The sequence below is a fragment of the Diadema antillarum genome, unplaced genomic scaffold (genome assembly GCF_040938485.1).
Source record: "Diadema antillarum isolate AM-2024a unplaced genomic scaffold, OU_Dant_1.0 seq00000384_RagTag, whole genome shotgun sequence".
In the NCBI taxonomy this organism is placed as follows: domain Eukaryota; kingdom Metazoa; phylum Echinodermata; class Echinoidea; order Diadematoida; family Diadematidae; genus Diadema; species Diadema antillarum.
Genome location: NW_027271382.1, coordinates 1,307,501 through 1,323,985, shown reverse-complemented (window position 1 = coordinate 1,323,985; position 16,485 = coordinate 1,307,501). Strand labels below are relative to the sequence as shown.

Here is a 16,485-nt window from a genome sequence, read left to right as displayed (position 1 = left end):
TGCAGCCTAGTACCAGGTGAGGGCCGATCGAAGAGTTTATGAACAGTAGCAACGCCAGGCTTGGGCCAAAATTCCTTGCAAATCAAAGGTCACAATAACCTTGCCGTGCCTCCGCGCTGGAGCGCACATTCAGTTACCATGGTAATTATCCCTTACGTGGCCAAGTTCATAACTGGGTCATCGTAAAAGTAGCTCTGTTCTGCTATAGTTGCTGAATGCAATTTTTACTGCTTGCCATGGGCCAATTTAGTTCGGGACATGAGCTGGCCAAAAATGCTCGAGTTACTGAAAGGGGTATAAGACTCCCATACAAAAACAAAAAAAAAATTGGGTAATGTGTAAAGGTCGAAAAGTCTTATGGGCCTCATGTGATGACACATGCTTTACTTGTGTTGACAGCACACAAGAAACCATTGCACATTCATGACACATTGGGTCATTTCACACAGTGCCTGTATTCATGGCTGCTCACTTGTATGACAATTCCATGTCGCTGTGTGGGTGACCTCGGCATTGCATGCTACGGACAAGAAATATTTCACACTGCCATCGATGTTGCTGCTATGATGTAACCGTACTAAGATCAGACCACAGATTTTGACGATACCCCATCTTGCTACCCTAAGATGCAAAAAGCCATTTTCTAGGTACATTTGGTTGACATAAGTATTTGCATTGATCCCTCCTTTGGTGCTAGAGAAAAGCCAGCGGCACAAGAGGGAGCCCATTTTTTTCATATAAGCTGCTCCACATAGGTTGTGAAAGAGTCCAGCTCACTGGCGTCTGCCGTGGAGAATCTCGAGTTGATGCGATGAATGTCCAGCGATCCCATGCTGTCTGTGATGGCCTGTAGATGATGATCACAAAATATAACAACAAAAGAATTTAAACATTGAGAGTTGCCATAGTTACAGTGTGACCAAATCAAGATTCTTTGCATGATCTGAAGACTGTAGAGTAATTTGGCGGACATCACCAATGGGACAGTAAGGCTTCATTTGTCCCATCAGAATGAGACAGCACAAGAGGCTTGGTTGGCTTCTATGAACAACAGCAATCAAGTCATTCCCAACATTTTGAGGACATTATCTCCAGTTCTGTGTGCCACTGGAAAAGAACTCTGGTCTTTTTTACGTTGCACATTGTTACATCTAGAGAGACTGTCAAACATGCACTGTACATCAATCATTGGATTAAATACATTCTTCTTGCCCTTATTTTGTCTGCAATCTCAGCATTTGTCAAATGTGCTGTGACGGAGTAATATATTAAAGATCTGTGAACGTCGAAGTAAATACCAACACCATAGTGGTGTTGTTGTTGTTGATTGTAATATGTCAAGAGTTTCTTTCAAATTTGCCTCGGGACGGCATCACCTCCACAACACAGTTTAGATTTCGGCAAAAAATTAGCCACATGATTTAGCAGTCTGATTGAACAGCTCCAGCTGCCAAAGGAAACTCACCAGCTCGGGTTTTCTGCCTGCCATACCCCAGCCAGTGGCTGCATGATCGTTGGCAACAGCAAGCGTCGTCAGCCTGGCAGATGTTTGATAGAAGACAGACAGACAAACAGACAGACATACAGTGAGAGTATACAGATATGGTTAGATGAATAGGTAGACAGACAGATAGATACGTGTAGATAGACAGATAGACAGATATAGACAAATAGATTGATAGAGATGGATAGATATACAGATAGCCAGAAACATAGATAGATAGATAGATAGATAGATAGATAGATAGATAGATAGATAGATAGATAAATAGATAGATAGATAAATAGATAGATAGATGGATAGATAGATAGATAGATAGATAGATAGATATATAGATAGATAAATAGATAGATAGATAGATAGATAGATAGATAGATAGATAAATAGATAGATAGATAGATAGATAGATAGATAGATAGATAGATAGATAGATGGATAGATAGATGGATGGATGGATAGATAGATAGATAGATAGATGAATTGATGCATATGTGTGAGGGGAACAGTGGACAAGAATCAAAGGGAGAGAAAGTTAGGTGAAGTGAGCAAAAAAGGTATGTTTTTCCTCTCTGCAATATTACTGTAACACAAACATATAACGTTCTGTTTTTCACTGGTTTATCAAATAATTTTCTTTCCTTTGATAGATAACCTCATGGCTATTAATGAAATACATCTCTTTTCCTTGATATAAGAACTGATCCTACTTAAGGACAACTTATTTCCAGCCACAAATTATTCTATATTACAACAGGTACACTTTGGATTCAATACAGCGTGGTGATGCTGTGTTGAGACTACAGGTATTTCAGTCAAGATCATCATTTGCAAATATCAAAACGGCTTTGCTTGTGGCTGCCTCGGTTTCTGTCTTTATTTTAGAATTAATGTACTGCCCCATTCTATACTGTATATCTGTGAGAATACTGTATGCTCAACTGAGAAATGGCGTAACATATGCAACAAAACATGCAACGTGGCATTTTGGCAAGAATAACTGACAACATTCCTCTATAAACACAAAAACAGTGGTATTAATTGTCATATCAGTGGATAGGAGTAACACAAGTTTTGTTGAATTCATGATTGTCTAAGAGCACCACAAGCCTAAGCTTACAAGACTTCAATCAAGTGGCTGTTTCAAGTGATAAGTGACTGCAATAGCTATGTAAGGACACAATTACAATTGCAAAGACTGTGAAAGTCTACACAAACCACTTCAGTTCTGTTGTGACACAGTTTCTTCCTACTGTCTAAACCCTTTCACGACAACTATTTCGTTCACATCTTATTGACATCTCATGCAGGATTCATCACATGTGGGGCCCGTTTCATAAAGAGTTCCGATTGATCTTACGCTGGATTTATTGAGTGTAACTCATTGAATCGAGCGTAAGTTCAATATTGAGCATAAGTCCTGTTTCATAAAGACACTTATGCTTGATTACAAGAAAAATCAAGTGTAACTTTCAGCAACTTTCAGATTGTGACTGCAACTTACACTCAATCTTTATGAAACAGGCCCTTGGTTATGATAGTGTTAAGGCAGCTTGTTGGGTAAATTATTTCCTGTTAAGATACTCTAGGCATCTAAGTATTACTGTGCAATGGAAAAGTCTGTAAATACCTCGACCAATACCTGAAAGTTTACGAGTCATAAACTGTCATGTTCCGTGCGAAAATAGAAAAACATGGTACGTACTTGCCGCGTGAGAACTGCTCCACCTTGATGGGGCCCCCGTCGCTCTCCAACAGCTCCCACACGTAGACCTTGGACGTGACATCCACCACGTAGAAGACAGAAGGCCTAGACCTGGACCAAGAGATGGCAACGATCTCCATGCCTTGGGTGGCATTGGGCCAGCTCAGAAGAGGAGAGCCTAGTCCCACATATAGGAAACAAAAGTCACCAAAAACTTTACATTAGATAAGGATATACAACCTTGAAAATGTATCTTAAGTACTCTGTCTCATTTAACCTGTTGAGGACGAGTCCCGAGTACACTCAGGCTGATGTCTATGGGAAAAAAATGTTGTAGCAAATTCAGTCCGTCCTCAACGGGTTAATATATTGTTCCAAGACTATTTCTGTATCAAACAAACACAGACACACACAAACAAACAAAAGATGTGTGATTAAACAGTCATTCTTGAATACACTTAAGAAGCTCGCTACAGAAACAGTCATCAGAGAACACGTCATTGTGCTACTACAAATTACATAGACATAACACATACATTTTCTTTGATACTGTATACACCATATACCTAGCAAGTCTATCTTTTATTTATTTATCTTTTTTTTTTTTTTTTTTTTTTTTTTTTTTTTTGCAAATGTGGACTTCCCAACAGTTTCGCAAGTGGTCAAATTCCCCTATGGCCAAGTGAAGTATATCAATGAAGGGAGAAATTCATGAGTGTACATCACATTCATGCTGGGATCAGAGTATAAAATTTCTGTGTGTTTCTAAATTTGAGATTAGCACCCACCTTGCAAAATTCACAAAATTAAAAACCCTGCAAAATATATGGCACATATATGCAGTTCATAATTACATTTTAAAAAATACACACACACACACACACACACACACACACACACAACTGAGTACATGGCTTGACATACAGTTTTGTACATGGAGGCAACTGCAACCCATTCCCCTTAAAAAAGTTATCATTGCCAAATAATTACAATTCTGTTTTCACAATAAATTGCTGTGAAGACTAGAGACTTGCAAAGTGATGACACCATCTCCATTATGCATTATGATAACAGATATCAATTTTTTTTGAAAACTTGTGAAATTTTATAGTTTTGTTTTCCCTTTGGCTCATCAATCAGAGTCCACAGAAAGATGGGATTGATCACTTCATGCACTGAGACAATAATCATAAAAGGCTATTGCACTCAAAGTACATTTATCTAAATTCCCACATTAAACCAGTCAATCTGAGCCAAGAATTGTGAGTGCTGATCCACTAATAAACTTATCACTGATGCAACTGATTGACAAATTGCCCTACATCAACGTAAACAAGCACTGAATTGATCAGTGTTTTAGTAGTAGCCATGATAAAAAATCATGGGTGTACATACTCGAACAGGATTTGAACCTACGACTTCCTGATCTCCGGACAGGCTCATCTCCACTAGACCACCGAGCTTCCGCCCGACAGCAAGTGTTGGTTCTAATCCTTATAGCATGCAGTGGGTACTGCGTAATTATTCAAATTTAAGAAATTCTTTCGTCGAGACGTTTTCATTGCAACTGACTGACAAATTGCCCTGTATCTACGTAAACAAGCACTGAATTGATCAGTGTTTTAGTAGTAGCCATGATAAAATCATAAAAACATCTTGACGAAAGAATTTAATGAATTTGAATAATTATCAATGATGCTTGCACACTGATTTAGTGCTTCCATTGTCAGAGAGTGTATAAAATTCTCTTTTTCTTTCTTTTTTTCTAAGGGACATGTAGAATGTAGAAACGACAACAACAAAAGAATACAAAACACAACAAAATGACGACACTGATCCAGCAATTGAGGGAGACTTTCACCTTTGGACGTGCTGAAGAGTTGCACAGTTCCGTCGCTGCAAGCGATCTAATGATGAAGAGGAGAATAATGAGGGGTCATTAAACGCTAGAAACACAAAGAGCAAGACTCTACCATCCTGTCTCAATACACAGATGATTCTACCGCAAAGTTTATTTTGTGATTTATTGCTATTAATCCTAAAAGTGTGATCATATTATGTTTGCATTGTTTTCCTGTCATAATTACTGTGCTTGTACAACTGTTCATTTAAGCTCTATTTCATAAAACAATTACGGAATAATGGCTGCAGTGCGGGACACAGCTAGTATAGAGTTAAACATGATTATAAAAAAGCTTATGTTTTAACCAGTTGTGCAATCACAACACTCACAGTGAATCAAGTGAGGAAAAAAAAAGATGTAAGGAACAGTCATGAGTAACTACTGCCAAATAAGTCTTACCAGAAAACATGGTAGGTTGAAGGGTGAAAAGTCTATACACTTGACCCCAGTGGGAACACCTGCAAGGACAAAATCAATGAAAGAACCATGCATTACATCATACTTTTCAAACTGCAATACATTCATGCATAGATGACACCTTTATCATATAGGGTAATGTAGGACACACAGACATCAGGGAATACGCATTACAATGTATATGGATAGATGTCTCTTTGAACATTTACCTTTGTGTTCATAGGGCTAACTGTAACAAAACTCTCAACAAACATAAAAAAGGAGCATGAAAAATTAAAATTGTTGCAAACAAAAAGCATATCCCAGCAATGCTGAATTCGCTTTATATGCCCTAACGACGCTCTAGCATCAGTAGCATCTGACAGATGATCGCTCATTAAATTGCTTGCATAAAGGCATAGGAGTGTGCACTCTTACATGGTACCAGACCTAAATCCAAACATAGAAGAGAAGAAAAACACAAGAAATCATCAAAACACAATAGTTATGCAACATCACTCACTCTGCTTTGTTTTACTTTCCTTTGAATTTATTTTTGTTTCATTTATTTGCTTCCTTGTTGTTGTTTTCTTGGGGGGGGGGGGGGGGGGAGGGACTCACCTTCATCCACCCAAAAGTATTTTGGGGACACCCTCTCTGTGTTTCTAGCTCCATGGATTACACAACCCTGTGAATAATAATTACAGAAAGAAGCTTGCTGTGAGCTGCACTCTCATGTGAAGTGTCTGTTAATGTAATGTATTTAGTATCAAAACACTATGTCTGACAAGGTACGTGCACACTAATATTTCTACACAGATTATGACTTGGGACTTCATACTCTCTTTGGAGGATAAACATGGGCTGCGATATATAAAGAGCAAATTATTGCTCTGTGTCTCACATATAGAATAATTCTCAGTACTCTGGTGTGCACATTTATTGGTAATTTGCATCAGACACAGACAATGAAATTGGGAAGACATTTTAAGACCTATCAAGCATCCTGTGACTTCAACAATCACAGGGCAATACCTCTCTCTAAAACCCAAGTAAGATATTAGTCTAACTCATTTTCTTTTTTCTGCTTATAAACGAGGTAATATTCATAAGTGGTGTGTCTGATGATATCAGAATTCAGGCTAGTGTATGACAGTGCACTGTTTTTTGCACTGGATTGATTAAGGCGAAGAAAGGCAACAAGAGCATAGCAGAAGTCATCCATTCTAGGCCTGCAAATCAAGGTAATATAAGTATTGCCCATGAACACATTATCTTGACTGTATAAAACATGTCTCTGATATCTTGTATTCAAATATTGCAGTAACGCAAAGAATAACGTAAAACCAGCAAGTGCTGGGCCCGTTTCATAAAAGATATTAGGATAGCAACTCTTGCTGGAATGGCAACTTCCCAAAGCAACAGTGAAATCAGGAAGCTGGATTCTTGTCATTACATTGACAACTGCCATTCCAGCCAAGAGTCGTTTTCCTATCAACTTTTTTATGCAATGGGGCTCTGTTCCTAAACTATGTCATGTTGCAGAACTAGTTCCTTGACCCAGCTTTCTTTTTGCAAATGTCAGGGGTCGTTTCCAGGTTTAGCATATCAAATTTGACAAATTGCAGAATAGTATATATCAAATTCCAGTCAAACGGGTGCCTTTCAAAATGTTGTCAAAGATGGAACATGGGTTTTTTTGGGGAAAAAAAGGCCATTGACGAGGTAAAGTACTCACAGCATCCGTTGCGACGTAAAAATGATTGGGATTGGATGGCTCCAGCTGCATGTCAGTGACCTTCAAACGATACACTGGTCCCAGCTCCCTGGAGTGTCAGAAAACAAAAAATGAGACAAAAAAACTCAAAACAAAACAGGACAAAAACAAACAAAAAATCCACAGAAGACTGCATAAGGACATGTTTACACCAAGCATGGTACGGGCAATGGGCCGGGTTTTTGCTATGGTGCGCCAAAAGGAATCATGTCTGGTTCTGTTAAAAGAGAATCAGTAATTCAATACAAAATCACCCAAAATGTTATTGTTATGTCAAAATCAAGAGCAACAAAATCAACAGTGCAAGATTAATTTTGTAACAAAATTATTAGCGGGGAAGTGATATTGTAAGAGAACCAGACATGGTTCCTTTTGGCGCACAATAGCAAAAACCCGGCCCATTACCCGTACCGTATTTGGTGTAAACGAGCCTAACTCATGAGTCATAGCCATGTAATGGAAGCACAGATAACACACTATAGAGTACACCAGGAGCTGTTGAGTGTCTGTGTATATTATTGTCATCAGTCTGACAACATACTAATACGAGTACACTAAGAGGTGTAAGTGTAAAAAGTGTAAGCGTCAGCGGCAAAAAGGTTGATCTGGTTGGTTGATGCTTTTGTTATGATGATTTGACACCTTAATTGAAGAAAAATTGAACACTCATGAGATGAAATCTCTTTGTGACCGTATGCGCCTGAAGATACCAGCTGCCAATGCCTTCAGTTTCAAAAAAGACAAAATGATGAGGAATGTTGCATGTGGGAAATATTGCCTACTCTCTGCATTTAAATCTATAGGCAATGAAAGTATTGGAGATGCAATACGTCAATACATTCTTCTTTATCTTTATCAAATGAGTAGGTCTACTGAAAGAAGATAGGAATATAATACACATTCAAAGCAGCAAGTAGGAGCTCAACACATAATATATGATCTGCTTGACTAAAATTCACACAATTTTCGGGGGGGCCGGGGTGGTTGTTGATAGAATATGCAATGCACATAAAAATCAACAATAAACAAGCAATTGACCCTGATAAAAGCCAAATGACTTATAAAGAGTTTTGCAGAAATTTTGCATTGCAACTTCCTGCACAAATTGCTCCAGACCAAATATTCTCTTCTGCAATGAATGCAACAGTTACAGGAATCTTTCACACAGCAGCACACTGTCATGATACCTCTGCAAAGGATATGATTCTCACCTGGACGGCACTGGAAGTTGAATAGATGAACTCTTGATCAGCTTTATCTTTCCACCTGGTACGAGACCTACATCAAGCACAGAAAATGTTGATGGCAGAAATATCCAACAAATACAGTGTATATGCTAAATCACTGGGTGTTACATTACAGGAGGGCAAAACAATCATATTCATTTTACTCCACAGTTTTTGCAAGAAGACCTTTACACATGAATAAAATCATACGTCTGAAAGCACACAGTCACAATATTGCATGTAGGTGGGTTTGAGCTGTATCTACTGGATTATGATTACCATCCTAATGGTACATTGCAACAGCAATTTCTCCCACCAATGTATAAATTTAATTCCTTCTAGCACTCTCACTAATACCATTCTGAAATGGCTTTTTCAATTCTTTATTGTATGACTGTATAAGTGATTTGTAAAAATACAAAACTTCTTTCTTTTTTCTTTAAAATCAGTGCATTTACTGTAAAGACACAAATAAAAAGAGCAATGCAAATACAGAAATATTCTACTAAAATCAAATAGAATCAATATAAACAATTCTAGAGAATGGAAACTGGCTCTGTACAGTATATTGCTTACAATTGCAATATATGACAATTCAAATAACTGATTATGAAACATGTTGCCAAGGCACGCTTGTAATTTCTTACAGTTAGAAGAAGAAGAACATACATATTGCAATACTGCATAATTCTTATTTTGTCTCAAGTGCTTTGTTGGTCCCTTAAACTTGTATGGAGAACATGTCAAAAGAGACTCTCACCTAGATCATACTCCGAACCGGCTTCGTCAGGTTTGTCTATTTCTAGCACAACCTGTGGATGAAAGCAAGAGAAGGAAGGAAAATGAGGCCAAAAGTAATCATGTTTCTTGAAACAAGGCTACCAATACTTACATTGATTAAATTGGGGTGGTTCTAAAAAAACCCAATAAATCCTTTGTATGGTTTGACTGCCAATTAGCACAGAAAAGCCCACACTGTCTAAAGTCCCTGACACAGAGAGGGTTAAAGACATACATGGAATTGTGTGTTATGTGCCTCTCATCAGGCGAATGTAATCCACACATTGAGGAGACATTATACCACTGTGACATAAAGAGATCATCTTGTTCTTTTTCAGTGAACTACTGCAGAATATGGGAGATTTGGCAGCTCCACTTAAATCATAACGACTAGCAGATCACAGATACCACACACATTTAATTTATTCAATCATTTTTGCACTTGTTAAAAAAATATATTCCAAAGTTGAATCTCTGCACATAAGAAATACATACTAGGGAAAGACTGGATTTTTTTTTTAGAATACATCTACTAGCTGTGTCTATATTATGTCATTCAATTGCATGGCATGTCATTTACTACTGACATAAAAATTATCCATCAAAATTGTACATTTTCCATCACTTTTAGTTATGAACATGCAAGAATGTATCAGACAAGTCAAACCCATGACCCTCAGCCTAAAACTCAAGAGCTTTATCCACTATGTCAAGGTGCTCGTGCATTGCACAATTTGAATCAAATCAAAACCATTTTTTCTTTTTTTCTTTTTTTTAGAAATGTATTTCCATAAACACAAACTTCCTGAAGCAAATTATGCACAGTGGCTGAGAGAGAAGAGAACTATGACAAAACAGACTTTGCTGAAGAAACCGCCATCTCTACTGGAGAGGGGAAAACTCACCCAGAAACTGATGGTTCCCTTTTCATCAACTGTGACCAGTTGAAAGGAGAGACCTACAGAATCATCTAGAGAAAATACAAAGAGGATCGAAGACTTTAATAAATCTACAGAGGTTACCAAGGAGTACTCATTCTGCCTAACCAGTCTAGGTCGATATAAATAAATATGCACAGTTGTCAAACGCAAAGAACAAAAGTAAACTCCCACTGTAATGCACAGTCTGCACAAATTTTCCCAAAGTACTGACAAAATGCAAAAAAAAAATGTGTGTAAATTTTCTCTTTTTTTTTTCAGAGAAACCATTTAGAGCTACATGCAAACCCCTACTTGAGATTGGTTCTTATGAGGAAACACACACACACACACACACACACACACACACACAAAAGAAAAAAAAATCAGCAAAGATTAAACAGGAAAGATTCAAGCAAGAACGCTGTTTTCATACAAAGTATAGTCTCCATTGACATGGACATTTGTTATCACCTTCTGAATTTGTTTTGAGAAGACCTGTAAAACAGATATCTATGTTGTTAGTAATTTTGTCATGTATTATCTGCAGCAAGTGTGATGTGTTCATAATTGTGCATGTCCACAAGAATGACATCCAAAAAGAAAACATGAATTTTTCAAAATTAACCATTCAGACACCATATTGTAGATATTTCCTCTCAACACACTGTAACATCAAAAAACTATTCTGGGGTTACAAAATGACAACTTATCAAGTTATGTTTATCACAGAGCAAGTTTTGACTACTTATAAAATCATTTGTGCAAGAGAAATTAAAAGTTTTCCACTTTGAGTTAAACAAACAATATCCTGTTGAAAACAACAGAGGATGAAGAAGGAAGAATAAGAGACAACAAGAACAAAAAGTACATTTCTTCTCTTTTAAGAGAAACATTGTCTTATTGGGTATATAAAAATGTACTAAATACCACAAAAACATACCGGTACTAAAACTTATCTGCATCTTTGAATGACATAGCACTAAAATCTTGAGTATCTTCCTCTAACGACCTATCACTTTCTCACATATTCATGAAGAAAAGAAGAAGAAGAAGAAGAGAATAAAAAAATGGGGGAGTTTACCACTACTGCTTGGCTTGCTGGTTGCAGTGTTGGCATCCTCCGCGCTGACGATGGGCTGCATGGCCACCACCGGACTGTGGTGGCTCTCTTCCAGCGAGCCGGACTCCGTGCTGTACGTCGGCACCCGCACGATCATGTGACCCCAGCCAAATTCGCACTTCTGGTGCATGTTGGAGGGTTCCCTCAAGTCCCACACGCAGATGGACCCATCCAACTGACGTAGCAAAAAGCAAATTGTCAAACTTGTGAGCACTTGTTTCTTACATGATGATATACATACAAACACAAAAATGTGCACGCACACATACAGTCAAACCTGTCCTAGAGACCACCTGCTGTATACGGCCACTGAAAAGTCTCCCCCAGAGAAAAGCCACGTCAAAGCTAGACCCTGTGTACAGTGGCCACCTGTCTAATGCTGCCAGAAGCCACCAATTTTGTTTCCCACGGTAGAAAATAACTTTTGTGTATAGTGGCCACAGACCCATACAGATCCACAGCCAAGTTGATAATTCAGCATGTTTTTTTTTTTTTTTTTCTGTTTTGCAGCGGTGCCAGTTATGTATGGCTAAAAGCGCACTGATCATTGAAGCAGAGAAATGCACTCATGAAAAGCTCACTTGCTGTATTCATGCTGTGGGGTGCAATATTTTGATCAATATAAATGGCATTGTTCAATGCATGAAACATGGACAGAAAACCTGCCCATACTGGCCACCTGTCTATAACGGCCACTCTCCCTTGGGTGGTTGCCTAGGCAGGTTTGACTACATACGTGCACAGGCATATCAATAGACATTAAATATTGGTAGACATTATACTATGAGATACTGTATTTGCTACTTGCCATATATTTCACAAGCATATGATATCTTATGAGAGACAATGTATGTGAATAGATGAATTCATGAACAAGAACCACAGTGGTTGAATGACAAGTGGTACTATCCCTCTTCAAGAGGAGATAAGTGATTTCACAACTTTGAACTTCATTTCTTTGCATTTTTCTTTTGTGAGTTGCTAATCTTGTTAACATCAATCAGTGAACTCACAAACTTTGCAAAACTGGAAACACCACAATATAAATGTCGTATATATATAGCATGTGATTTCCTGCTCAGAATACTTGAACTATATGCTTCAAAGAAAATATACCTGTAAATTAGTAAGAAAAATGAAAAAAAAAATGTACAATTTTACGACAATGGGCCACTTCCTGTCTACTGTCAAAAGGATTAATGACTTCTCGTAATTAAAACAACTGTTTAAATCTTTTAGGCAGATGCAAGTACATGTAAGTGGCTGTGATTTGCATATTGTGATAAAACTGACACCATTAATTAATTTACAATGTATGTATAGAAATAAAAAGAAATGGTTACAATTCCAGGCCAGCCAAGCCTATAAAAACAAGCACCTAAACCTAATGGGAGGCAAAAACCATCCATACACAAAGCAAGGAGAATTTTTAGGGAACCTACCGTTCCACAGAATGCCATGGTTGCCTTGGAGGGGCTGAAAGTGCAGGTCATCGGTACAGACTTCAGCACCAATATCCTGGGAAGGATTGTAAGATAATGGAATGTAAAAAAAAAAAAGAAAACGAAAAAAAAAAAGTGTGCATTAAATATCACATTATTAAATTCTCATAATGATGACAGTCACAGTATGTTGCCAAAAGTTATTACAACATGATTATTTCTGCTTCCATTAGTAAATGCAGATCAATCACTCTATTTTTTTGGCCATTTGTTGGTTTAAAAAAAAAAATAATGACGTCCTGATACAATCAAGGGTATTACTTTTATTACACATGCCCAATGTGCATAAAACACTAAATTATGGATCATACACAACACCTGACTAACCAGCACTTATTGAAAAAAGAAAATGTATGAAATTCAACATTGCACATGTAAAAATACATTCAGCCTAGGTGTAATATGAATGATTACTTGTATGACATAATTATAAGATCATTGACACAATTATTGCCTGATCTACACTGTAGGGCAGTTTGGTCTTTTTAGATGGATGTTGGAAGGCGTGGCTTCGAAATATCCAGCTGACAAGAGCTTAAATCTGACCACCAATAAGTACATGTGTTATCATCATCTTGCTGCACTTGCTAACATCTGTAAATCCATATCCACTTCAAAATTTGTTCAATCATGAGGATGGCATTATTGGAGAATTGTTGCAAAAGTAATTCTCATTTTCCTGAACAGTAGTGGACTTGGCCAGATACGCCCTATGCCTTTTCTGTCATGTGGCATCACATGTAACCAATAACGGCATTACAACAAGACAAATGGAGCAAATTTATTGGAGCATCTTTGCAGAAGAAATTCTCATCTTTCTAAACGGTATTGAAACTGGCCCTATCAAATTGTGTCTTTAATTGTTATAACCTTTTATTTTTTCTTTTTTTTTCTCTTTTTTTTTCTTAGTGGCATTATATAAAATGTATTACATGCATTACCACAATCAAAATGCACCTTTGTTGAAGTACCCAAAGTGCCCTTCCCATAATCCCCAGAACGGGTCTTTCTGAAATGGTGCTAAAATACTGCACTATGTTTATTTCTATCTCATCATCTCCTCATGATCAACTATATAATAATCTTTGCTCTTATCTTTTAACTACAAGTCAATAGTGATTGGGTCTGTAATCTAAGACTTACTTCTGAGGTCTGGACGGTTCGTTGATGTTCCAAACACACATGAGTCCTCTGTTGGTCAATCCAGCCTTTTCCACAACTTTCTACATGTTTTCAAAACACGAGGAAAATTACATGACAGAATGAAAGTAATGAGGAAAAGCATTTTGCAACCGTTTTCTCTTTTTAATTTGTTGAGAACACTTGGGTTTGCTTTCAAAATTTGGCATCTTGCAGCTTCTCATTTTTCTCCATACTAGCTCCACTGTTTGCACAGAAAACAGTTCCCAAATTTCAGAGTAAATTGCATGCAATATTGAGCTTTGCATCAAGTTTGGGTACTTGGCATTTTCAACAGTAAAAAGTTTTTGGTTACTACATGTGTATCACACGGTCATGAATGGCTACTATCCATGCACACACGAAATTATGTCAGCAACCATTAACACATGCTGAACATGCATGGGTTTGGTAAACCTACATGTACACACTCCAACCCAACGCATGCATGCTTGCTCCGACTGCCATCTTCAGAAGACTGTCATGCACAAATAAAAATGTCTGTCAAGAGCATACTATCGCATCATTCAGAGCATGTTAATAAGTCATGGTCATGCGGGGAACAGACTGATGCAGTAAATTATCTCTGTTTTGACAAGTACTCTTGTTTACAAAACGAAAATCAAACTGAATGATGATTGGTATGATCAACAAACACACTGAAAATTGCACTTGAATTGAAGGGTTTGCGGCCTCATGGGGCCGCCCTTTTTCAATTCACAGATGTAACAAGGTGGTGATCACGCATGTGGAATTGAACAGAAAAATGAAGAGAACAGAACTTTCACTACCTTCAAAATCCACAAGGTTACAACATGCATGTATGGAAAATGACTGTAGATATTAATGCTTTGCATTCTTGAAGACACACTGAAAAGTACAAATGCTTCTACAACTAGGCGATACATTTGATTTTGTCACTGTCTGGGAGTAAAATAAAAGTGTGATATACTGTAAATGTAATATCCAGGGGGCATTTCATGAAGCGTTTTGTCTGGCAAATTTGTCGCACAAATTTGCTCTCACCCATATCAGATGTAAGAATTGCAGTGGCTTATAACAGTGTTTCAGAAAAAAATATATGACAAAATGCTTCATAAATGCCCCCCAGAATACTACACCCTTTATCAAGTTAAAAACATGTGGATTAAATTTGGATGCAATATGTCACAATATTCTACAAGATAGGTTCATCATTGGCTTTGCATTTCTCATTAAGGAAAAAGAAACGCCAGTATGTCACCGACGTATTTTGGGGAGAGCATTTTGACGAGGCAACTCCGACAACTCACCCAGTCCATGTCGTCAGAGCTACGGTCCTCCTGTGCGCACACACACAGCACAAAGGTCAAGGCCGGGTCATTGATCACATGGTGCGGTTGGAGGTGATCACACATGTTAGTAATGGCACAACACATCGAAGGTTACATATAAATGAAACCAGTGATTGAAAGGACTTAAGAATTCTGTGTGTGAAAAAATTACAATCTGGCACAAGAAATGATAAATTCAGAGTGTGAAATACAGGAAAATAAAAAACAAACAGGCAGGAGAATGAAAGGAATTCATAACACCTAGTAAAATTCCAGTCAATACTAAAAACAAAAAAACAAAAAACAAATGTGGAGGTCAACTGATACATGTGAGAGATAGTGTAGTGAGTTTATATTGGACATGCTGAGAAATGTTCCATGGCACCTATTCAAGGTACATTCATGCATTACAAGGGTTGCCATGATCAGAAAGACACAAAACTATATTAAAATTGGTATGCATTTTGTACAGGGAGGAATAAGACATTCCAAGCTCGTCATGCCAAGGGGGAAACATGCTTGAAAAGGATAATGACACTATGGAGTTAAAGGTAAAACATAGTTTCCATTCACTGAATACAAAAGGCTGTTGATTTTTGCTCCAAAATGGATGGATCTACTTAAGAAATGTGTGAAATACTGCTGTGATAACACAATTTCAGATGGGTATAAATGACGACAATACAAAATATCAGCCAAAAAGTATCCTGACAGTATTGCAATCTGAGAACATTTCCGATTGCAGTTGATATGCTAAGTTTTATAATTGATTATCGCTGATCTACAATTCGGTTCACTGCTGTATCCAACCATTCCTCCATGAAAGAGTGAATCGCACAAACAGGTTGTTGGGGAAATACTACTGCTAGGGCACAATCGATAATCACATATTACATTCTATGTACCCTCCCACTACTCTTGTACTCCAATCTAAAATCATTTCACACTTTTGATCTCAAAATCTTCCAAAACAACGCATTATCCTGGCAAATCGTGTCAGCCAGACAAATTTTGTGGTAGGCCTTTTCTACAAAACACATTACAAGTAAATTCCAAATGGAAGAAGATGAATTTTAAGCCCTTTTGAGAACTATGTTTTACCTTTTGAAGATTGCGTTCAAACAGCCTCATGCCAAACAAATAATGGATGGGGGGGGGGGGGTTAA

The 16,485-nt window shown here is 37.6% G+C and overlaps 1 protein-coding gene across 1 annotated transcript in view; it reads right to left on the bottom strand.

Moving 5' to 3' along the window:
- Positions 1-612: 612 nt before the first annotated feature.
- LOC139731781 (cytoplasmic dynein 2 intermediate chain 1-like) overlaps positions 613-16,485 on the bottom strand; it is a 38,184-nt gene continuing 22,311 nt past the window's right edge. The window contains exons 16-29 of the mRNA XM_071642658.1: positions 15,299-15,328; positions 13,971-14,050; positions 12,768-12,843; positions 11,287-11,500; positions 10,191-10,255; positions 9,266-9,317; positions 8,491-8,557; positions 7,241-7,328; positions 6,124-6,190; positions 5,506-5,564; positions 5,065-5,110; positions 3,204-3,381; positions 1,466-1,538; positions 613-847 (exon numbers count right to left, since the gene is read on the bottom strand). Coding sequence (XP_071498759.1) covers positions 734-847; positions 1,466-1,538; positions 3,204-3,381; positions 5,065-5,110; positions 5,506-5,564; positions 6,124-6,190; positions 7,241-7,328; positions 8,491-8,557; positions 9,266-9,317; positions 10,191-10,255; positions 11,287-11,500; positions 12,768-12,843; positions 13,971-14,050; positions 15,299-15,328 — 1,209 coding nt within the window. The 3' untranslated portion in view covers positions 613-733. The remainder of the gene's footprint in view (positions 848-1,465; positions 1,539-3,203; positions 3,382-5,064; positions 5,111-5,505; positions 5,565-6,123; positions 6,191-7,240; positions 7,329-8,490; positions 8,558-9,265; positions 9,318-10,190; positions 10,256-11,286; positions 11,501-12,767; positions 12,844-13,970; positions 14,051-15,298; positions 15,329-16,485) is intronic.